The following is a 25,682-nucleotide window of genomic DNA, read 5'->3' as shown; positions in this document are numbered from 1 at the left end:
TAGGCCAGAGGAAATCCAGTAACCAACAAGAACTTGGAAGAAGGGCTGCAGAGAAGGAAAACGGAAAAGACTTCCTTCCCCACCCTCTAGTTCTTAACAGACTCCATGGTCACAGCAGGGCAGGCAAGGAAGACCAAGGAGCACCTATTGTCTACAAACCCCCAATCTCTTTTAGTCGCAGCAGCAGACATGAGTAGTAGGGAAGGACTATTCTCCCCACAGCAATTGCAAACAAGATTGTTCAGTCTAGACGCAATGGTGGAGTGCTTTTGAGCTGTGAACCTGCACACAAATTCTAATATAAACGTAAGTGAACTCCCACTATTACATCTAAAATCAAATTAACACACTATACTTATTATTATTCACCTTTCCCCTTGTTCTTGCAGATCTTCCGATATCTCAGAATAAGTTAATAATCCAGTTTTTCTACAGAGTGGCTGTATTACTTGTTTCCATCCCTCCATAGATTATGAGCAACTTTTTGAGAGGATTTTTGGGTTCCTCAAAGTGTGATGCTTGACAAACCTGTCCTGGAAATTGGCTCTAAGATACTGACTTCTTCTTTGTCCTAATAGTTCTGTCAATTCCCATCCTGCTCTAACATTAGCAGATCCATTTACTTCTTCATGGAAAAGGTCTACTTTTTTCTGAGAGCCATTCTTTGGGGTAAAGGATTTGAGCTATTGATCTTGACATGCTATCTGTAATTCTTTTGGCTCATGATTGTGTATGCTAAATGTGAAGGATTACTCCCAGTTTGAGACCATTATCTTTGCCCAATTACATAAGAACCTTTTCTATTTGACTAGATGTCATGCTATGTCATTTTTGGTTCAAAGAATGGTTCGGGTGAAACTGAATCTCTTGCACATATGTTTTTTTATTGCAATTTTTATAAGTACAAGAGAATGCTTGCTGTTTCCCTTAATAAGGACACTTCCTGGGAGATTCAATAAATTGCTGCTTTCTTTTTTTTCTTGATGGGGTTAATGCCAGTGGATAAACATTTTTATTAAAGCTCAGCCTACAATGTTTGATTCATAGAATTGTTGTTTTAAAATAGATCTGTAGAATATATTTTCCTTTGACCTATCCTTCATTTGGCATATATTATGGTCTGTTGACTAATAAATCTGGATTGATGATGACACTACACTTCCACTAAGCACCCTGGGTTGGTTTGGGAGATGCCATCCCTTACCTTGGCCATACAACGATGGCTTTGACATGCTACAGATACAACAGGGAAACAGACAGCAGGCAGGGGGTGCACATATATTTAGCATGGTAAATACATTGCAAATATAAAGTGCATTGCAAATGATTTCAGAGAATCATTACTTAACTCTTTTTGCATACTAATGCAAACTAAAAAAACCCAAACAGTTTTGAGCCCTAGCACTACAGTTAGACTAGGGCTCCAACTGAACCTCAGCGTTTCCCAAAGTGGGTGATACCACCCCTTGGGGGTGCTGGGACAATCCTGGGGAGCAGTAGGAGCCTCTGGTGCAATTGGGAGGTCTTGAATGAAAATAAGGGAGCGGAGGAAGTGTAAAGCAAAAAGAGAAGAAATTTTTGAAAAGCTGTTTGTACTGTGTGGTGACGCTGACCACCAGGTTGGGCACTGTTGTGGGACAGCAACCATGCTTCCCCTGGATCTGGTGGTCATGCTGGAGGCAAGGGGTTTTCCTGGGCTTGGGGGAACCCTTTTCGGATTCACCCTGCAGGCCCAGGAAGCGGATCACAGCTTGCCTGCCTATTTACAACATCTTTCTTTATGATGTTGTAGGATGTAGGCGGAAATATAAAAGAATGCAAATTTGTCTCTGTTTTTGCTCACTTAGAGAAGGTAGATATCTGGGCGGGGGGGCTGAGTATTTTTTTTTAAAAAAAAAAGGGTGGCAGCTGCAAACCTCTGGACTAAACCAAGGACTAAACTAGTCCAAACCTTGGCTGCCAATCAATGGGGATTTATAGAGTGGATGGCCCCAGGCGCATCTGCAGCCTTGCTGTGCTTGGCAGCTGGGAGAGAAGGCAGGATGGTCACAGGCCTTTGTGCACACTAATTTGTTCTTCTCAGCTGAAGAAGGTAGGCAACCCACATGTGTCAGCAGTGACTTGCCCCCAATACTGAGGGCAGCCAGTATCATGTGACATGTCCCACCCCACCCAGTACACTAGTGCTCTCCCAGTGGCAGCAGGGACGGGGAGCATGGAGGGTGATCCTGCCCAGCGCCCCATGCTCACCAAGCAGCGGCAGGGGACTCAGCCCCCTCCTCACAAATATTGAGGGGGCCGAAGCCCCTTCCGCCCCCCTATAGCTGGTCCCCTGTGTGCCAGACCTTTCTGTTTGCATCACAACCAACTGTTCTGAATCCAGATGAAGACATGGGATGCAGCTCCACATTTCTGCAATTGCTAGGGTCTACTCAAATTCAACAAAGAAGACTATAACATTGTCAACATGGCAACATAAATGGATAGGTCAAAGATAACCAACATCGTGCCCTCCAGATCTTGTGGGACAGATGAGGGGCGCTGTAGTCTAGCAACATCTGGAGGGCACTATGTTGGGTGTTCCTGGAATAGATGATAGACCGACAGGCAGATTATCATTATACAGAAATGATATGGTGTGCACTGGAGTCATTATCATGTTCTTTCGACTACTCAGAGTTAATTTGGTTACATAAAACTCCAGGGATTTATGGTGCAAGTTATCTATAGAGACAGAAAACAACTTTAAATATAACCATATGCCAGCTAAAAAGGATGAACCCAGTAATTTATAGGGACACTTCTCATAGCCTAGATGTTCGGGGAAAGCACAAAATGTTTATTATTTTCTTCTAACTTGTCAACTTGAAGGTTAAACAGAAGTCAGGTTGAACAAAACAATGTAAGCAAAACTGAGTAGGCAATGTCACGTGATATGCAAACATTGCTGGAAGATGCAATTTTATCAGTTCCAAGCAACAAGGAGACACAAGATATTCTAATACTGACACAAACTATCCAATATGTTCATAGAAAATACTGTTGCTGTTATGCAGTAACAGGAGTATTCCATAATCATTGTAACCATAGAATTTCTTCTACATCTTAAAGGCACAAAAAATGCTCATGGAATAATTGCTAAGTGTATCTCATGTGTGAAGGACATGGACCTATAAAATGCCCCCACCTCTAAAATACTCGAAAGTGGCAACTATGGAAGGATTAGGCCAGGCTTTTAAGGGGGGGAGGGAGGGACAGATACACACACACACACACACACACACACACACACACACACACACGAGGCAGTTCAGTGATGTCATGTCTCACTTAGACATTGCATATTAGATACTTTGTGTCACGCTCATTCCTGGAATCTTTAGAAATTTGCAGACCTACTGATTGTGATTCAAGTAGTTGCAATGCATGTAAGCTAGCCTTTCATCTTTCAGCGCTTAAATCTTTGCTCTACTGCCTGTTACCAGTTCTTGTGAATGAAGCATATTGTGAATACGCTCAGTCCCATGGATTCATAACTATATTTTGCACAAGGCTTTACAGTATTTTGTACCTAGGTAGGGCTGCCAGATAACAAAATGTACATACACCCCAAACAGCCCAGCATAAGCATAAGTGCCCCCGAATCTGGCACTTTTCTGCTTTCAACCTGACTTGATGCTGCTATTAAATTTGCTTTCTGTTGCCAATTGTTTTATTTATTGATACTTTAAAGGTTCTGTTGCTTCACATTTGTTAGCTGCCTTTGATTAAGGCGCTGAACAAAAATAACTAAAATAAACAGGTAAATTAATATGCACATATCAAATACAGAAAAGCTGTGCCAAAGTATAAACTTTGCAATTTAGGATGGGAAGAGAGCGATTCACCTGGGTGCTCTTTAAATATAAGTACAATTGTCCAGGGTCATTTGATTTCACAGTGCAACAGATTGTCATTTTGGAGCATACATCTGACCATTGTGCATCACATCACACATCTAGGGTTGCCATTTACATTATGGGAGTGATGAAGTTGCTGTTTTCCCAGTGAATCCTTCCAGTGCTGTTCCAATATTGTCAGAATAGTGAAATTACACAAACGTAGCAACTGATCTGGTTACTTTTCCTAGCAAAGTCATCCGTCCCCTGGAATGAGCAAAGTGGCAAACAACTGTTCGAACTGGTAACCATATAAGAACCAGACAGCAGACTTCTTCTGACATTCAGCTTAAATGGACAAAGCATCAAGTGGGCAGGGCAAAGGTGCCCTTTGCAACTTTACCTGAAGAGGTCTCGCATTTGCTGGCAATGAAATTTTTAGTATAGGATGTTAATGCCTTTTCTAGTTATCACTTTTAGTAGTGGAAATGAATGCACAGGGCACTAGAAAGCTGCAAGCTCCCTGCGATTGCTCCTTATACATGACTTGGCAAAGTTAATGAATAGCAAAAAGCTATCTTGTAGAAACATGGGACTTAATTAAACACTTCTTCTGGTGCTATCAGTGATAGGGTACAGGTCCCAGATCTGATTAAGTTTTATGAATTCCCTAATTCAATGTGCATTGTTTAGTCGTAAAAATATACATGATGCCTAGAAGTCGTAATGCAAAATGAGCATTCTGCTCAAAGGTTACTTTGAAAGTTCAATAAATGCAAATAAAATCTAGAATATCTAAAGTGAATAAGCAACTTCTTTTGCTTTCCTAAAACAGATTTAAACTTGCACCTATCAATTTTCAGTAAAACTTCCTTTTTTAACTGTTAATTTTTGCAGTATGCTGAATAAAGTCATTATCGCAATTGTAAATGATGGGAAAGCTCTCAGCTCAATATTGAACTCAGGGATAAAAGCTTTTTCTGTTCTTTCTTAGTTTAAAGAAAGAGAGTTCATTTTTTAAATGAGCTCAATTCCCAAATTTGGACACCCCTGTGTATCAAATGATGCCACTGGGAACGTGAATGTTTTCAAAACTCCTGGGGGATTTTATTATTATAAGATCCTCCCTCCCTCCTCCTCCTCCTCCTCCTCCTCCTCCTCCTCCTTCTTCAACCTATTGCAACACTAAGGTCCTAACTCCTAATTCATGCTGCTGGATCCATCCATCCATCTGCCAGTCTCCAGTACCCTGGAGAAGTACGGTACATCAGTGAAGGACTTCAGAAGAATACAGGGGTGGATTTGAGAACTATGATATGTTTGCTTTGTTGACTGTTGTGAGCTACCTCAGGCATTTGTGAAAACAGTGTAAGCAGGAATGGCTGTGATGCCGCCCTCCAAACAGTGGCGCTGGTGCCCCTTACAAGGACAGGGAAGGGGTAGGGCACAGTGCCAGAGAGGTCAGAGCTGTGCAGGTGGGCTGACAGAAGTGCTCCACTAGCGCACCTGCCCATCCCTGCATCGTCCAGGCAAGAGGAAACAATGCTGTCATCTAGATTGCTATACAGCTACACGCCACCATGCTTGGCTGCTCCTGAGTATAAATACAATAAGTATAGTAAAAATAAATAGTACAAAATCAATAAAACATAATTGGGATTGATCAATCAGTAGAGCATGAGACTCTTAATCTCAGGACGATGGGTTTGAGCCCTACACGTTGGGCAAAAGATTCCTGCATTGCCAGGGTGGACTAGATGACCCTTGTGGTCCCTTTCAACTCTACCATTCTATGATTCTATGTTACTGTCGGCATTATCTCTGCCCACCCCCTTTGTGAAACCCCAAACTGGCATTTGCAGATTAGGCTGAACATGCAATGCCAAAATGTGGGAGGTGGCGGGGCAGCATTAAAAAAAGAAAGAAAAAGAAATCACACATTTCCCACTCTGGACTTGATCTAGCCTTTTTTCCATATTCAGCCTTCCCACTATAGTGTGATGATACTTGTAATGCATGTTACTTTAGGGCTTCCTCTGTACATTCTTAATTAATGTTCTTTACTAACAGATTAACAAGTATAGGCATAAAATATATAATCTGGTGGCTGAAAAATTACTATCTTTATCTTGGGAATAATTAAATAACAAAGTATAGCTTAGTTTCCTAAAACATCTAAAACAGATTTTTCTTTTGCAGGAAAAGTGAAAGATACCATTCAGTGAACAGATGTTACACTCATTAATCCAATTTATACAGAATCTCTTCTCTCAAACGATATTCATTTGGACAGTCACAGAAAAGATGACACTCTGTGAAAAACCCAAATAGTTTTGCAGCAAAAGCACAAGCACAAGGAAAAACAAAAACTAATTTAAACAGCCATGCTTGCAACAAAACAAAACAAAAAGCATTTCAATGGAATTTTGGTGAAAATTGCCAAATTTCAATGGAGGAATGAAGATTGAATAATTGAATGAGCACTGATGAATTAATTCTACACAGCTGATTAGGCTTGGTTGCTATTTTTCCACCAACAGAAAGATTTACCTGTACTATACTATACTATACTATACTATACTATACTATACTATACTATACTATACTATAGGGACACGGGTGGCACTGTGGTCTAAACCACTAAGCCTCTTGGGCTTGCCGAACAGAAGGTCGGTGGTTCAAATCCCCGCGACGGGGTGAGCTTCCGTTGTTCTGTTCCAGCTCCTGCCAACCTAGCAGTTCGAAAGCATGTCAAAGTGCAAGTAGATAAATAGGTACCACTCAGGCGGGAAGCTAAACGGCATTTCCGTGCGCTCTGGTTTCTGTCACGGTGTTCTGTTGTGCCAGAAGGGTTTAGTCATGCTGCCCACATGACCTGGAAAGCTGTCTATGGACAAATGCTGGCTCCTTCAGCCCGAAGCCCTTGAGACTCCCTTTTCAGTTTTGGAGTACCACTGCATCAAGTGGTATAACAAAAAGGCAGCAGAGACATCTTCTTCTTCCCAAAGGAGCAAGCATCCACATGGCAAGGGACACGGGTAGTGCTGGGGTCTAAACCACAGAGCCTATGGCTTGCCAGTCAGAAGGTTGGCGGTTCTAATCCCCGTGACGGGGTGAGCTCGCGTTGCTCGGTCCCTGCTCCTGCCAACCTAGCAGTTTGAAAGCACTATACTATACTATATACATGCATATATTAACATACACACATGTGCATACACTGTTTGTTAATATATATGTGTTTTCCATTGCAGCCAATAGCTGGATCCTAACACAGTTTGGCATCAAATCAAACTGTAATGGCATATAATGCGGTATTAAGCTGATATTGGAGGCAGGTATATTGACTCAAGATATTAAAGTTATAGTGAAATTTTGTACACATGCAATGATGGATCTAAGAGAGTTCAGTGACATTTTAAAAGATGCAATCTCTGATAGGTAGAATGGTGAAAATTGGCAATTTTTAGCTAGGATCAACACTGGAGGAGGAGGAAACAAGACTGCTCTCCAAGATCTCAGTCAGACACCTTTCCCAGTTTACCATTTCATTTAACTGGAAATGCTAGAGGTTTAACATACAGGATGCCATGAAAAATAGGCCCCCTGTTTGCTGCTATCTGTATAGGTTCCAAACTGCATAGCTATCCATGAGTCATTCCAGAACCTGCATGACTTATGCAGTTAACTACTTCCCTATTTTGTCTGCAGGAACCAATCTCAACATGCTCAAGGCTCACTGAAGAGTTTATAAGAGACTTGAATGGTCTCTGACTAACATTACAGCAATGTGCGAAATTTAATCCATACATGGTAGTTATTAGAAACTGACTTGCTACATTTTATCATAGAATTTATAAGCAAAAAGTGTACTTTGCTATTTGCTCTTTAAGTGCATTGTATTGTATATCCTTTGCTGTAAGTAACACAGCACTATGAGCTTATGAAAATATAGAATATATAAAGGACAACCCAAAACCTTTTATTTAAAATCACTCATGCCAGGGATGGAAAAACCAGCCATTTTGCTTCCCCCTTTTTTCTCTCAGTTCTTCAGTCAGTTCATCCCATTACTATATCAGTTTGTGATTTTATTAAAAATGTATGTGTGAAAATCCATATACATTTTTATGCATATCCCTAATAATGTATTAAGCAAAACTGAATGCATTATTTTCACTAATTTTGAGCGCAAAATCAAAAATATGCTTTTTTGGTGGGAGAATTGTATAGCAAAATTCAGAGAGGGACAGCTGTGTTTTGGTTTGTGTATTAGTTAAGGGACTGCAAATTAGGTAGGTTCGCATGAAATGCTAACTGAACAAATTTCTCCTTCATTCCATGCCTATAAAAGGAACTTTAAAGGACATAAAACACTTGAGGACTTCAACAAATGAACCTTACTTTTTTCTCTTTGTTGTATTTGTCAAAAATCTCCTGTGCTTTTTCTTCACCACCATCAGTAAATAACATTATAATCTTGTTGCAGTTAGCTCTGAAGACACTGTGGCTGTGCTGGAAGAGATAAAGACAGGCATTTTTATTTATTTATTTCACAAAATTTATATGTCATTTGATTGTAATAAAACCTCAAAGTGGTTTGCAAAATGATTCCAGTTATGATTCATCAAACTAAATAACGAAATGTTCAGTGGTGTAATGCAGCCCTCAGAAACAAATTTCTAAAGGGGGCTTTTCCATATATTTCATCTTTCACATTGTTAGGTATATAAATGGGCATGTGAAGCAAGTACTTCATTTTTTTGTGATTTGTACATACACCATCCAACATTTTTGCCAAAGACAGCAGGCAAATTGTTTGGGGGCTCTCCTATTTAGAGTGTTTGACTTACTGACTGCGTACATTGGCTTCCACATGGAAGGCTATGAAGTGGTTCATTTTGCAAGCCCAATGAGGGAAATTTATTTCGAGATTGCATGAATAGTTTGACTGGAAGGTGACTGAGAAAAATAGGTTATAGTGCTCCCTCCCACTCTTGGAATCCACACACCTCATGGGGGAAATAGCTGTCCTGACCTCCATTCTAATCATGTACATATTGGGTTGGATCCAACTTAGCCATAATGGACCCAGTGTAATGGATGACTATGATAATTATGAGTGACTAAATTAAGTTCCACTGGTTTAAGTCAATCTCCTCTAAATGTAATAAAGTCTGGCTCCAATACAGTGTGTTGGCTCAAATCCACATAATTTAGTGGATATTAGGTGGGGTAGACCAGTAGCAATAGCAGCTAGCAGGGTAGAGTTGCTCACCTGGCTTCTTAATGCAGAAGCCACTGCTGGTAACTGAGGAGGAAGCTTGCAGCAGTGAGGAGATCGGTGCAGTCACTTGCAACAACAGAGCCAATCAGATGCTTCCAATACTGTACCTGCAGTGCACCAACCTCCTTGCTGCCCCCTCTCTCCCTCTTGGTTGTCATCAGGAATCCCCACACTGGGAAGCCAGGTGAGAAACACCACCCCACCCCACCAGCCACTACTACCAGGGTGATCCAGTTGAAATCTCTGTTCAGCCATGAAGATGACTGGGTAACCTGGGTGAGTCACTCGCTTTCAGTCGAATATACTTCACAGAGCTGTTGTGAGGGTAAAAGTGGGGAGATGCCAGCCAGAGAGGAAGGGACAAAAATGTAGATAAATAAAGTTGTAAACCAGCTACTTATTGATTAACCAATGAAATGACTATCAATTCATTACTATGGAGAAAAATATTAAATTCTACTTCTGAATTAAGAACTTATGCTTAGTACCAATATGTCTCCTATTTAAGATTTTCCACTTAAATCAGGGGTAGAGAACCTATGGCTTCCAGATGTTGCTGGACTTCTCTTCCCACCAGTCCTAGTCACTGGGCTTGGCAGCTGGGCTGATGGGAGGTGGACTCCAGTGACACTTGGAGCACCCCAGGTTCCCCATCCTTGATTTAAGTATCGCTTTACCAAATAAATGCGAATAAAGAAACCCCAAACCTTTATATTAAGAATGCTAGCACAGTGGTTCTGATTCAGAAATAAAACATTCATGGAGAAATAAAAAATGCATGGAGGTTCCAACTTGCATTACAGTATATTACTTCGGACGTCTGATAATATAAAATAAATAAAAGGGGGAAATCCTGCATTGACATCAACTGTGCTGCATAAACCCTTAAAAAGGGGACTTGTCCTGCAAATCACATTGATTTGAGTAAATTTTAGGCTGTAATTTATGGAGGCATCACCTTTCTGGGGACATAAGAACATGGCTAGGTTCATTTACAATATATTTAAGTAGTATTTTGAATGTGACTTACCGATCAAGTAATCAGCACATGTAAAACGATTTACTAAGTGTGTATTGACCCTTTACTTTACTGTTGGGTCTACTTTAGACATAGGCTTCTATTCCTGCATAGTTTAAAGTTGACCCACAGCAGTTTAATAATATTAAATTACTGGAAGATCCAACACTAGATTTCTGTTTTCTCCATAAACTGTTTAGGAATAATGAGTAGCTATGTATCTCTTCCTGGGCAGATGCTACTGAGTAGGGTGTCCATTTCAAAAGTAGCATAATTGCCTTGCACCTTTACTCAACACAAGAGAAAATGGGAAAACCACAACTCTTCCTCTCCTCTTGTGGACAATAGCAATAGTTTATTCCCCATGTAGGATCCAAAGTGCTGAGTACTTTACAGCTTGAGTGAGAGTAATGCAGTTTTAAAAGAGAGTTGTTTAAGCACATCCTAAGAAAATAATTTGAAATGTCAACTTAAATCCTGTGAACAGTAGCCTGGTACACGTCTCTAATGCATGGAGAATTTGCTATTGATCCTAAAGAAGAAAATTCTGCTGAAGCACTTGATACTTTATAAAATTATCTTATTTAAAATTACAACAGGCTTACAAAGTGACTAGGAGGGAACATCCTCCTCCAGTTATCACTGCAAAAATTAAATTGAACTGCCAAATCAAAAGTTTATTATTCCAAAGAAGGTTTTCTTTGTCGATGTGTGGAGGAACAGTGGGTAGCAAAATGACTCACAAACAACCTTATTCCTTTTAAACTCACCCTTTTAATGGCTTTATTAAAAATACTTATTTTAACTCTGCTATATATTTTGAAAGCAATTTTCTCCTAGATGAGAAGAAAATAACTCTTTTAACACATTAGGATGACTAAAAATAACTGCCAGCTGCAGTGTTTTACATTTATGTTTAATGCAGGCATTTAGGATTATTTAAAACAATTTGGTTATCAGAGGCAATGGAAAGGGCTGTATTGCTTTGCTTAAATCATAAACATACATGTGGACGCCACCATTTGTCTTGCTCTTGTTAAGGTTGGTAACACTTATTATATCATCATGGGCGCTCGCTTTCATTTTTCCAGACCATACAGCACTCCCTATTAGTGAGCCTTGAAACTGACCACAGTTGTTTCCCCGTATGTTTCCTCCCCACTTTTTAATGAACAGCTACACATGTTTATCGTTCACATACTATCTTAATTGACACTAACGTCCCTGCAAAACTATTCATGCATATTCCTACAGAACATTTTGTGGGACAAGGCCCGTGCATGGACATCCCTACTGGCGCAAGCTGTTCTTGCTCCCTTGGTTCCTGCTTACATAAGCTCCTTCTGCTGTTCTATTGCTTTGAAGCAGCTGCACTTACTGTTAACAACAAATACATCTTGGGGCTAATCCATCATCACTTTTGAACTTAATTCTCCTGCCTCTTCATCTTCATTATTTCCTAACTCTCCAAATTGTGCTCAGGAAAGTTACAAAACGCTAAGAACAGAAGATGAGTCTGCCTCACCCCCGCCCAGGTTCTCGACATTCATGGGCCTCTCACAATGATGAAGCCTCATCTAATGTAAGGACAGCAGCTTAAAAGGGCAGTGAATGGCTTCTGTAAATAGAACAGGCTGCTTTTTTCTGATCCTTCCTCCAATCACTGCAGCTGCAGAAATGTCATTATAGTCAGCAACATCATATCAGCCCACACACTGATAGAAAAGTGGGAAGGAGAGATAGCGGTTGGGGAAGGTAGGCAAATTACCTTCATTTAAATGTAATTTTTCTTACTAGGATTCTCATTCTTCAACCCCCACCCCACCCCCGGTTAAGCCTATTTATGTTGTCTTGTACTTATTGAAAGAGAAGCACAAACAGAAAGAACCTCCCTACAACACAGAAAAATGGGGAGCCACTGTAGATAACTTCACACAACAATTTAAAGTGTTGTGAGTTTGCTGTGGATACACATGAAATACAGTGATATATAGCATGGCAAATGTGTAAGTGCGAAAGAGAGATATTTGTTCTTAAACATCCACATATGCAGATCAGAAAACTATGGCTCAGTCAAGTCTCAGAGGTACATTTATTTTTTGGCTTAATAACATTTGTTTTTTATCATTCACACTTCTCGTTTGCTTCAGAAAAAGACACCAGATTACCTAAGGAAACGATGGACTGGAAACAGAGGGACTCCTCTGCTAGGATACATCTGTTAGCAAAATACCATCAAGGGGAAAGGGGGGGAAACTCTTGTTCAGTAATAGCAATGCATTCTGTCAGCATAGTACAACCGTATGAACTTCATATGAACCATATGAAGGGAGCAGATTGCTCACACTTACATTTAGCAGCTGTTCAAAGGCGTAACTAAAGCCTTTTTTATAATCGGTGATCCCTTTTGCTGAGATTTTATTGACGGCTTCTTTCAGCTTCTTCTTATTTCTCACGTTAGCTTGTACAAGGTGGTTGAAGCAACTGACATTCTGAGCATTTTCATTGAACTAAAAAAAAAAGGAAAAAGAGCAAAGGAAAAACTGCTCAATAAAGCGCATATAAAGGGTATACTGTAGGGCTGTAACTTCCAGGATGCATTCAGAATGAGTATGGTGATGAGAAAAGTCACACACAAACACACAAAGTTATCTATCTCCATCAACTGTGACCTTTGGAAGGATTCAAAAATCTGCTTACGTTCATATAAATACATTAGCCCAATGGGATTTTGGACTACACCCCACCCCTCTTTGAGCTGAGCAAAAACTACTACATCCCAAACTACTTCTGAATTCTTGAATCAAAGTTGGCAGCTTTCCAAATGACTTCTTGAGATCATGTATACATAGTGCTGTAACATGTAACATAACTTACCAAAATATGCCACATCGCAAACTGCTACTAAAATGGCCCAGCTCCAGAAACCGTTTGCCATGCAGCATGGGTACCATGGACTGGCTGGGAAGAACCCCCAGGGAAAGAAGGCTCAGAGTCTGGGGACTGGTGGTGGGACAATGATGAGTGGCCAGAGGGAGAAGAGAGAGCAGACTAGGAAGAGGTGTCAGAAGCCGAAGAGGGAACAGGGTTTAGTGAGCAGGAAGACACTGTGGCAGAGAGCAGTCAGGAATCAGAAGCAGAAGAGGAGGGAGGGGGCAAAGAGGCAGAGATGAGGCAGGTTGCTGAAGAAGCCAGGGGGTCTCCTCCTGCTGCTGTGACAAGCTCCCCTCCCCACTAGTCTCCTAGAACCAGGAGAGGTATGAAGAAGGCAGAGCAAAGACAGATAAGGTGATGAAGTCTCAGATTCCTTGGGAAGGACATGGGGAAGGAAGAGGCTTAGGGAACTGTGGGAAGGCAGGGACCTTCAGTCCTCACAGCTGCCTTATTGGGGCAAGATCTAGAGTTGCTGTGCTCACTAGGCTTGAGCTGTTTTGCTCTTTGAATAAAGAGTTAACTTCACTGACACCTTGTGAGTTATTCCTGACCTGCTCTTGACAATGGGGGAGAGTGTGTTATTGTCTGAAAACATTAAATCCTCCTTAGGCTCAGTGAACTTGTTGCACAGTTCTTTGGATTCAAGTGTCAATAAATCAACCATAATTCAACCAATGTAGAAGAAGTTGTGCTGGGTTATAACTAAATCCAAGCATCACCCAGCAGTCTGGAATATGCTGATTGACATTCCTGGTGAAGATGACAAAACAAGCCTGGTTTTCTAATAGATAAAACAATCAGGTTAACATTATCCCCCAAGGACGAGTTACACAGTGGATATTTCCAAGGTCCTGAAAGTCAGGAAATGATTGACAACCATGGCTGTAGGGGGAAACATAATTCAGGGTTATATTTAATTAATGTGAACTGCAACACACACACACACACACACACACACACACACACACACAGACACACTACTTAGCTCACAGGAGTACTTCAAGTGTAAAAGCCTCTGGCCTGCCCTGCAAACTGTCCAGTCCTCCCTCTAGTAGCAATAATATCACAACTAAAATAATTTGCTGCCCAAGCCGTGCCAACAATATGACATCCACACAAACATTTCAGAGTTTGGAGTCGGCTTCACATCAACTGAACAAATTCACCCTCCATTCCTAGTTCATGCCCATAAAAGGAACTTTAAAGGACATAAAATACTTAGGAACGTCAGTAAGTGAAACTTACTTTTTTCTCTTTGTATTTTCCAAAATCTGTGCTTTTTCTTCACTGCTGTTGGTATATAGCATTATCATCTGTGGAATGGTCTCCCCTGGGAGGCTTGCCCAGTGGCGTAGCGTGGGGGGTGCAGGGGGGGCCGGCCGCACCGGGCGCAACATCTGGGGGGGGCGCGCTTGCACTCGAAGTGCTAAAGTCAGTGCTAAAATCCATGGGTTAGGGGGCGCAAATTACTTGCCTTGCCCCGGGTGCTGACAACCCACGCTACGCCACTGGGCTTGCCTGGAGCCTTGGCTACACATCTTTAGGCGCCAGGCAAAAACACTCCTCTTCTCCCAGACCTTTGGCTAATTACCGGTAATTATAGCCTGTTAACCGGGAGGGAGCATGGTTTTTGTTTGTTACTATGTTATGTATTTGGGGGTTTTATACTGTAAACTACCTGTGATCCTCGGATGAAGGGTGGTATAGAAATTTAATAAATTCATCATCCTCATCCTCTTGTTGTATTGCTTTATCACTCTGTGTGCTGGCAGGGTGGCACAGGCAGAGATCCCCAATGCCACAAATCCCTACCAGTCCCTGAGAAGGAGCAGGGGAGGGGCAAGGCAACAGGGAGCTCGACGTGGTGCCAGTTCAGCAATGAAAACATTGGATTGACTCCACAGCTGTGCTTTCACTGTATCAAGCTCCTTGCTGTCTTGCTCCCTCCAGCAAGGAACCACCAGCAATGCTCAGAATTGGGAAGACATTAAGGCACACGGGGAGGCTGGTCCATTAGGGTTCACGAGGCAATGCGCCACCAAGCTCAATCTGCCCTCTGCCAGCTTGCCTTCTGACAATCAGTCCAGGAGGCGGCACTGCCTTTCCATTTCCACGGCCTTATTTTCAGTTTTGCCCTTGTAGAATTGGTTGACTTTGCCTCTCATTGACTCCAGCTCAGAGTGTCATTGGCCTCCCCACTTTCTACCCTCCTAGTCCCAATGGACACCAATCACCACTGATGATAAGAGAAAGGACTACTGGGTGCAAGGTAGAAGGGGAGAAGAGCTGGTCTGAACCTGGTGGTGTATGGTGTATGTTGAGTAGCTGGAAGCCCCCTTCAGGTGTGTTCCATGCGACCCACAACCATATGGTGAAAGAGAGTGGCAGCTGCACCCCTCAACTCTGCTCCCCAGTCACAGCCTTGAAGGTTTCCCACCCCACAATGAGGAGAAAGGTGCTTCTTCTACACATTGTGGGTGACCCCCTCTCCCATGATTTAGAGCCCTATGTGGAGCAGCTCCCCAATGTGTGGGTGGTGTGGCCATGACAGTCATGGAGGAATCACTGGGTGCGGCTCCATTCTCTTCCTCCGTGGGATTATGACTGCACAGGGAAGAATGACTGAAGGCTCTGGTGTCTTTGTGGGTCCAAGTAAAACATACAGAACCTTTCAGCCTGGTTAGAAATAAACTCACCAGCCACATATTCATAAACTATCACAACACACTGCTAGATCCTGTATTTTATTACATCTGGAATAATAAAATGTTGCAGCCTGCACTTATGGTGAAGGTTAACCATCACCACCTCTGTCTTCACCGTCCATTCCAATCCTTACTCATTCAGAACTACATACAAAGAGATGTGTTAAAACTTATATACTACAACTTTCCTCCATAGAGCAAAATATGGCATACATGGATTGAGGAAATCCTGTGATATTGATAGGCAGAGAGATTCAGATTTGCCCAAAGCCACCCAAAATCTCCAAGTGAGAACACAAAAACATACCTCCTTGATTCATGGCCAGTACTCTATTCTTTACATCTGTTACTATGTATTGAGTCATTCAACATTCTTTTTTAAAAAAATAAACAACTTTTCTCACCATCAAATAGTGCAGCTTGCAATGAAGCTATCTAACGCCTATACTACACAGAAAGCATATTACCACACAGCCTTACAAGAGCTGTCTGTCAATAAACATAGTTTTCTAATAAAACTAGTAACGCATTCAGACTAGAAACCGGCCAGCTTTACAGTAGTGATCCAGCCAATAATCTCTATGTATATAAGATGTTAGGGATGCGGGTGGCGCTGTGGTCTAAACCACTAAGCCTCTTAGGCTTGCCGATCATAAGGTCGGCGGTTCGAATCCCCACGACGGGGTGAGCTCCCATTGCTCAGTCCCAGCTCCTGCCAACCTAGCAGTTCGAAAGCACGTCAAAATGCAAGTAGATAAATACTTCTCTGGCGGGAAGGTAAACGGAGTTTCCGTGTGCTGCTCTGGTTCGCCAGAAGCTGTACGCCAGCTCACTCAGCCAATAAAGCGAGATAAGCACCGCAACCCCAGAGTGATCCACAACTGGACCTAACAGTCAGGGGTCCCTTTACCTTTACCTAGATAAGATGTTATTGAAGTAACAAATGAGATGCTGTTATTGATTTTGTTCCTTCTCGTATGGAGATCCTCTTTAAACTGAGTGATTCACATATATCAAGGCAATTTGGGAGAGAGGAGGCCTTAATGCTCTAGTGCTACACAACCTTTATTAGGGAAAACACAATAAAATTCAGTTAATAAATTAGTATTTGCCTATTAGCCCTATGATACATGCAGAATCATTGCTTTTCTAGCTTCAGACACTAGGTGGCAATATAGTAAAATAACTATGCTATCCCAAAGCACTGTTCTAAAAGAACATTTTTATTTCCTTTTTACTTAGGGTGTATTTTGAATCTTGAGATCATCTGGACTCAGTCCCAGATCCTATTTTCCAGCAATAGGGGAAGGAATAATAATACAGCAGTGCATTTGATCATGTGTAGACGACAAAGAAACTAGACAGAACAATATCTGAGATTAGGAGGCAAGGCCTCTAGGTTTCCATCGTATGACTTTGCCCCATTTATATTATCTGGACTGTTGTGTTTGGTCCCACACATGCCATTCCTGGTAATCTTTTTTTTTAAAAAAAATAATAATATTTATTAACAGTTTAAAGACTATAAAAGAAAAAAAAAGAATTCAACAAAAGAATACAATACAATACAAAAGCAAAAACACTACGTAACACTGACACTAAAACATTGAATTAACAAAACACAACAAACACTCTTTAAAACACATCCATAATTTCAATATCTTATCTTTCATTCACTTGTTTCCACGACCTCCTCACACCTCCCTTTTTGTATTCCACTTCAATTAACTGTTTCAGCAAATGCTTTCCATCTTCCTCAGTTTTCTGTCCTGTAATTTATCTTAACTTATTCTAACCTTATTTTTTCCCTTTAATACATTAAAAAATCTATTTATACTTAATTCCTTATAACCTTTCTGCTAAAGCCATATAACTTCATTCCAACATTTTTCTAGCATTCATTAATTTTACAGTATTTCTGTAAATAATCTTTGAATTTTTTCCAATCTTCTTCCACCGAGCCATTCCTGGTAACCTTTTGCCCACATGAATCAGACCACGTAGTGAGCAACCCCGCTCAGTGAGGGTCTGGGTCACTGCTACCATAATGAAAATCATAAAGGAGATTCAACCAACAAATGTCTCGTGTCTGCAATGTAGTGGGGATGCACAAAACGAAACCCTTTCGGTCTCTTGATCTCCCAATAGTGATTTTTTAATTTTTTTGTTAAGTATGTTGTTCCAAAAGCAGCTGCTAATGATAGGCTTAACAATACTTAACAATACCAATTTTATCCGATTAATACAATTATTAATGCTAGCTATTCCAATGTCAAATTATAGAATTTAATCAAACTGTCCTCCCCGTGTGCTAGATTTGATGACTTCAGTCTTCTACATTTTTCCATTCCATTTGGATATAATAATCCCTTATACAATAGCTACAATCTTTTGATTTCATTTGTGTTGGTATATTAAGTGATTTATATTTCTTTCCTGCACGTGACAGTTTTTTCCCATGGTGTTTTCTCGTACATATGTTATATCCATGGTTCCCAATGTGGGGCACACGCCCCACGGGGGGGGGCAATTTGATTTTTAAGGGGGCCAATTCAAGAATGAGTTAGATCAAGTTAATAGCTTTCTCCACGTGAATAGTTCACTTTTTGAATAATAAGAATTATATGTCATGGGGGGGGGTCAGGGTTTTAGAGATGCTTAGGTGGGGCATGGCAAAAAAAGGTTGGGAACCACTGTGCTATATCCTTCATTCCTACAACTGTTGATGGGTCCCATCATGCCTTGGGAGAAGCAGGTATCTCAGTTTCCAAAAGTCACTGCAGCACTTTGTCCCAATAAATAAGCTGTCTTCGCCATTTTTCCAGCCTAGGAAGGTCTGAATCCAGACTGCAAATAGTTAATCCAAAAGCTTCTATTCCCGCAGCTGGTAGACTCCTTTCCTCCCTGCCGCTGACTTATGGCCAACTGTCCTTGTCTCAAACATATTCCTTTGTGGATAATGGAAGTTAAGGAGAACTTTGCTCCATATTTTCAAAGAGTAGCATTCCCCCCCCTTTCCCTCTCAGTTCCTTTCTCTCTCACACACAGTTCCAGTTTTGTCAAATTCTATATTTATATCCCAATTTCTTCCCTCCTCACTTGTACAGTGTTGTTGTTTTTTAAAACTTGCATTCCAGGGAGGGATGCAGTATCATAAATGCAGAGAAAAACTTTGATATAAGCAAACCGTGGGCTCCCCTTCCCCATCGTCTCTTTCACTGAATGAAATCCCCTCTCAATCCAAACCGTTTAAATCCTTGTAGCTGGGTTCGTTTACGCAGTTTCTTATCTCATCATTTCTAGCACACGCCAGTTCTTCACTCCATTTTTTAAAAGCGACAACAACAACTACGCAATTAGCAGGGTAACCTGTGCTTCCAGGAACAGGATGGGGGGTTGCGGCAGCCTGAGTGCTCCATGCACCCAGTGCCTTTGCCTGCCCTTGCATTCCATGGGAAAGCGAGTGTCAGACCACCAGGCAAACTCCGGGTGAGAGCCAGGTTCCTTTTCCAATCAAAGAGAATGCAGAAAATGCTATTCCCCCATCATTTTCTGTTTGTCTGTCTCCGCGGTGTTGGGAGGGCGTCCATCCCCTGGCACACAGGAAACAGGAAGCCACAGCTAAGAACAGTATAAAAATAAAAGTTTAAATGCAACTAGAAAAGACAGATATATTTTTATCCAGCGGGAAAGGGCTGTCATTTTTTAAAAGTCAAACAAAATACCGCACTAATAGATGTACAGTACACATTTTGCTGCATTTTATGTTTTTTAAATTAATTTTAGTATACCGTATTTTAAAATGTATTTTCTTGTATTTTGTGCATTTCTTGTATTTTGTGCATTTTTTGAGGGGCTGTTCTGCTTTGGTTTAAGCATCACTGTGGGGTGTTAGGATCAGTTTGATTCATTTTGAAATAAGCAGTAAAAAAAAAAAAAAAATCCTTGAGCATCTCTGTATGCAAAATATTTGCTTGTAATGTTCCTACAGCATCAGGAGAACTGGACACCAGTACAGCATAACAATCCCATTCTAAAGTCTTCATGATGCAGAAAATCTAGGGTTTCAGAGGCCATCTAGAATAGCTGAATAAAGGAAGCAAATTGTGCTTTGGTGTGTAAATGCCTTCCAGCAGATGTCATCGAAACGGGAGGAAATCCTGTCTCTTTAAACTAATTCAAAAGGAGCATATTGCTACATCTCTGGGAAGAAAGAAATTTGAAATTATATTGCCAGCGTGTTGCCAGCCTAATCAGATTTTGCTGCAGCCGAGTTTTCAATCTACCAAGGGTTGTTGCTGTCTTGCTCTTACCGCCGCGGCTAAAGCAGCTCGGTGACCCAGATGTATCCATACATAATAAATGAGCAGTGGTGAAATAGATCTTAATTCCAAGCGGCTTTCCCTTGTAACTAAATCCAGCTTTGGCATTTTCCTTTGTCTGTGCTGTGTGTTCAGTAATAGGATTTAAGGGTTAATTCTTAAAAGGAGCTAAGGCAGAATGCTACCAGTATTTCTAAAAGCCTGTATGGACTGAAGCAGCCAGATAGTGCTACTATTTGTCAAAGTCCCTTTGGAGAACAGAAGGGGAAAGTGAGCCCACTGCAATTCAGACTCTAACAGGCAATCCAAATCATTGAACCATCATGAAAAAGAACTGTGCTGGATCCAGCCAAGTGAAAAATGGCAGATGATATTTTGAAGAACGTTCTGCAAAGTGACCTCAGAAAAAACCTTCTGAGACATTTTAGCTCAGCTCTAGATCAACCCAGAGGACTGAAGGAGGAGCCTTGCCCAAGTACGGTAGGTGGGTCGGTGAAGCTAGGAGACAAGGGCTACAACCACAATGCTCTTGTTCCTTACCTCTGATGGAAGAAGGACAAATCTCCTAGGACACACTCCCTGGAGAAAGCAATCTCAACCCATGACATCTATTCCCACCTCGGTGGCTGAAAATTGTGACCAGAATCCCATCAATGCAAGATTATAAATCTCTAAAAATAAACTGCATGGAACCCATAGAATCCCTAATGGGATATTAGACACACACACACACACACACACACACACACACACACGGGTCTGTAATTTTCCTTTGGAACTCCAAGCCAACTTGTCAGATTGGAACAGTAACACTCTATGCACCATCAGCCAAACACCACCTTCCCAAAGCATTTTTATATACAGAGAAAAGCAGGCACAGCCGATAGTGACTTTGGGCAATTCTTTGTGGTGGGGAAATAGGAAGGGTGAGCAAGTTGCACTTCCTACAACAGGGGTAGGCCAGATGCGGCCCAATAGCCTTCTCAATCTGGTCGCAGACAGTCCAGGAATTTAAAATGCATCTCTGAGTTATTTGTGGGGCATAGAAATTTGTTCATATATTTTTTTCAAAATATAGTCTGGCCCACTACATGGTCTGAGGTACGGTGAACTGGCCAATGGCTGAAAAAGGTTGCTGTCCCCTGTCCTGCATGCCAGGTGCAATGTCTGAAGAGGTGCCTGCAGGAGGAGATATCGAAACTGATTCTTCAGAAAACTGATTCTCCAGAAACTGCACATCTTTCTCATGCAAGCTCAATTTTGAAAGTTACACAAAAGTGCCAGAGAATCAGAACTTGTGCCTCCTTTGCCCGCTCCCTTGCCAAGTTAACACCTGACGCCACTCGCAGCAGTGCATTTTTAGTTTCCCTAAATCACACAAGTTTCCACTTCTCCAGAGCAATGTATTTTTATTTCAAACTGCAAAGGCAACTTCGCATCTTAAACAGAACATGAGCTTAAGACCTTTAATTTGTCAACAGTGCTCTTTCTATGGTGCTGACTCCCCCATCTCCACCAACATCTCCCATGTGCCTTGCAGGCTTAAACGTGAAGTTCATTTCTCTGGAAACCACAGCCTACCCACAATCATAAACAAATTATACTCTCTCTGTCAACATGAGAAACCAAGTCTCTAAATCATAGCATGCTGGGATTGAATTGCAACCCCTATCATCTACCACTTACAGCTATCAAAGCATATAACTGGATTAGTGGGGAAACAGCTGTATTGTGCACACATTTAAGCTCTTTTAAACAGCAGGCTCCCTTTCGGTAACAAAGCACACCACTTCAGATAGCAGAAATGCAAATTCCATGGGAAATTAGAACATATTAATCCCTGACAGTCTTTACATGGCTTAAATACCTCCTGCAGCCCTTTCCTCCCTGGAAATAAATTGCAAGGACTCCATAAAAAAATATATGACTAAAGTGATTAAAGCACCTACAACTCCCACCACAACCACAACCCCATTCCCTGGGAATTTTGACTAAACCTGGCATGGCTGATTAAATCGCCATCACTTATGAAATGAAGGATATGTGAAAATCCCAGTCAGTCAGGTACCGGCACGATCATCAAGGTTATATTTGTTAAGAGGATGGAATATAAGTAAACTTCATAAGTCATTTCTGGTGCATCTTATTATTTAGATTAACAGTTTGCATTATGACCAGGATCATGTACATTCTGTGACTCAATGCAAGCACAAATCTCAAATTCCCTCTTTGGAAGGCTGCTACTTGTGACACCCTTTTCGTTAGCAGCTGGGTGTGTGTGTGTGTGTGTACAAATTGGGTTTCCACATATTAAGTGTTGGGGCTGGTGTTCTGGAGACTAGTTCAGCAGGACAACAGGGAGAGACAGAATGAACTCTGTGACAAAACAATAAGACAATGAGGGGCCAGGGCCATAGGCACCAACTCCTAGGGACCGAGGCACTTTGGCCCCCAATGCTTTTTTTAGGAGGCAGCCCCCCAAGGTTCAGAGGGCAGAGGAGGGAACAGCACAGCTTTGGTGGCCAGTGGCTTCTCCTCCTCCGCATGGGGGAGGCACAGGGGAAGCAGCCCCTCGCTGGTGGTGCAGCAGCAGAAGGAAGAGGAGACCAATACTGAAGCCGAAGAAGAAGAAGAAGAGGAGGAGGAGGGGGAGGAGGAGGAGTTTGGATTTGATATCCTGCCTTATCACTAGCAGTTCAAAAGCACCCCTAAGTGCAAGTAGATAAATAGGGACCGCTTTATAGCGGGAAGGTAAACGGCGTTTCCGTGTGCGGCGCTGGTGCTGGCTCACCAGATGCAGCTTCGTCACGCTGGCCACGTGACCCGGAAGTGTCTTCGGACAGCGCCGGCTCCCGGCCTCTTGAGCGAGATGAGCGCACAACCCTAGAGTCGGACACGACTGGCCCGTACGGGCAGGGGTACCTTTACCTTTACTTATCACTACCCAAAGGATTCTCAAAGTGGCTAACATTCTCCTTTCCCTTCTTCCCCCACAACAAACACTCTGTGAGAGGCTGAGAGACTTCACAGAAGTATGACTAGCCCAAGGTCACCCAGCAGCTGCATGTGGAGGAGCGGGGAATCGAACCCAGTTCACCAGATTATGAGTCTACTGCTCTTAACCACTACACCAGACTGGCTCTCAGTGTAGCTCAGTGGTTGGCAGTTTCTCCTGCTGCTGCTGCTGCTGCTGCTGCCACTGGCTGGGGACAGCTTCCCCTGTCTTTCCCTTGCACAGGAGGGGGAGGACAGGGGCTGCCAGCCACTGGAGCCACGCTGCTGCCACATTGGGCTCAGACCCCATCTCTTAACAATATCACGTGTATGACATGAGGACATAACGTCAGGCCCTCACATTCTTTTTTCAGAAGTTGGCGTCTCTAGTCAGGACAACATCTGTAACCTCATAGGTGGGAGCCCTACTGGCCCCTAACGACTCCTGGCCCCTGCCAAGTTGGAAGCTGCAATGATGGCCCCATGGCCATCTGTGGTAGAAGTGCTGCCACACAGCCCAAAGTGGTCTGCCTGCTTCTGGCAAAGCTGCAACAGCAGTACAGAGTGAGAGGCATCTGGGTCCCGATCCTGGAGTGCCCCGTTTTAGGCCTATAGAGCACAAAGCATGCAAGCATGTGGGTTGTGAACAGCATAGGCACCTCAGAAACAACACAACAACTGCCAGTTGAGATCAGTCTTCCTGGGCACTGTACTAAGAAAAAAAGGTCAGTTTAAAGACAAGGTGTGCCATTCACAAGCAGCACAAGGAACGGGCATTTTGTATTCTGGTTTCTGATTCTATTCCTTACGGTTGCAAAAGTAGATCTGAAAATGTGTGGGCAAATGCCTGGTGAAATTCTGAAGCTGGGGTGGAGCAAGTCAAGAAACATGGGCGGGATCAGTAGGGAAGATCATTTTCTGCTTGCCATTTGCTCTGCCTACCATGTTTAAAAGCCATGCTCTTCTGAAATGCCAGGTGTCAATTTTCTACCACACCCACCAGGCATAAAAGGTTCTGTTCCTATCTCAAGCTTTATCCCGTTTTCTGATCAGTTTCCTCCTTTAGCCCTCAGGCTTGTCAGAAAACCTTCCTAGTCGGCAACGGAGATATATTGACAGTGGGCAGAGCTTCTCAGTGGTGGACCTCGGGGTCTCAAATTTCAGTGGTGCCCTGTATGATGCCAAAATTTGGCATGCCCCACTGCTTCTTGCACTCTACGCTAAATCACAGTTGTGGTGCCCCTGTGGCGTCTCCCAAGGCCCAGTGTGGTCAAACTGGAGGAGGCTAAATCTGCCTCTGGTCTTCTTAGCACAGGCATAGGCAAACTCGGTCCTCCAGATGTTATGGGACTACAACTCCCATCATCCCTAGCTAACAGGACCAGTGGTCAGGGATGATGGGAGTTGTAGTCCCAAAACATCTGGACGGCCGAGTTTGCCTATGCCTGTCTTAGCAGTTGTGCTCCGTTTCTGGAGCTTCCATCTGAAGAGGGCTTCCTAAATTCAGCCTTTTATAGTTTTGCAGCTGGATATTCAACAGAAAGAACTGCTTCTGCTGTGCCAATTTTGAGTTCAGCTGATGGTCTTGTTTGCGCTGTTGCATACATTTCTGTGCCCAAAGCAATGAAACTTACTTTCATTAATGCTGTTTTATTAATATTACGTTTGGTTATAGCAATTAATCAGTTGGGAGGGGAGAGTGGGGAAGCGGTCTGGAAGGCTTTTGCCATGTGAATTATATATATGAAGTAAATATAATAACTGAAGGCTGAAGACGTTTGCCTGCTCTTGCACTGGATTGTGTTGAATTTTCCCCAGTCAAAGCAGCAAAATAAAAACAAAAACTACCCTGCAACCAAAATGACTCAGCCAAAGCTATTCTATTTTAGTCGCAATGGCCTGAAGTGGGCCTTCTGGCACCGTCAAGTTCTGCATTTCCATGTCTTGCTGTGGAAAGAGCGCAGAGAGGGGAGATTTCCACTGAAATCTAGTCACCCATGACTACTCCAATCAAATATCATATAATATTTATGGAGCTATGCAAGTTTAAAGCTACGTATTATGTAAATTAAATTGTCAGCATACAATGTTTCCCAAGCTGTTTATGAGGTGATAGCATCCTATTTAGAGGCACGTGTGTAAAACCACCACAAAAGCTGCCATGGTAGGGCACCTCTCTGTTAGTTTTTATTCTCTCTTGGTTTAATTCTTTGAGACAAAAGTATCGCTGAATCCCATAGCTATGTATTTATTGGAAGAAACATCTGCCTCAAAGTCAATGACAAAAACACATGTTCATGTACAGCATGTCACATTTTCACTCCATGGAGTCATGTAAAATGTATTCCAAGAGTCTTAAAACTCCACTAGGACAAGGGAGCCAATTTCATTTCCTCAATGTTCATGAAGAAAAGATCCTGAGAAAGGACTCAGGTAGGTTGCCTTGAAGTATTCAACGGCAATGTTCATGAAGAAAACCATTCAAAGCAGAAACAGAGCTATAAATGTTTGCAAACAGCAAAAACTGAAGCCATTAATTCTGGTTTC

At 42.2% G+C, this 25,682-nt stretch overlaps 1 protein-coding gene across 6 annotated transcripts in view; it reads right to left on the bottom strand.

The window, feature by feature from the left end:
- CACNA2D1 (calcium voltage-gated channel auxiliary subunit alpha2delta 1) overlaps positions 1 to 25,682 on the bottom strand; it is a 365,199-nt gene that overhangs the window by 64,543 nt on the left and 274,974 nt on the right. For all 6 annotated transcript variants that reach the window (XM_053407355.1, XM_053407356.1, XM_053407358.1 and 3 more), the window contains 2 exons: positions 12,532 to 12,690; positions 8,280 to 8,390 (listed from right to left, as the gene is read on the bottom strand). In XM_053407355.1, coding sequence (XP_053263330.1) covers positions 8,280 to 8,390; positions 12,532 to 12,690 — 270 coding nt within the window. The remainder of the gene's footprint in view (positions 1 to 8,279; positions 8,391 to 12,531; positions 12,691 to 25,682) is intronic.

This window comes from Podarcis raffonei, chromosome 10 (assembly GCF_027172205.1).
Source record: "Podarcis raffonei isolate rPodRaf1 chromosome 10, rPodRaf1.pri, whole genome shotgun sequence".
NCBI classification, from domain to species: Eukaryota; Metazoa; Chordata; class Lepidosauria; order Squamata; family Lacertidae; genus Podarcis; species Podarcis raffonei.
This window is presented reverse-complemented; position numbering and strand designations above follow the sequence as displayed.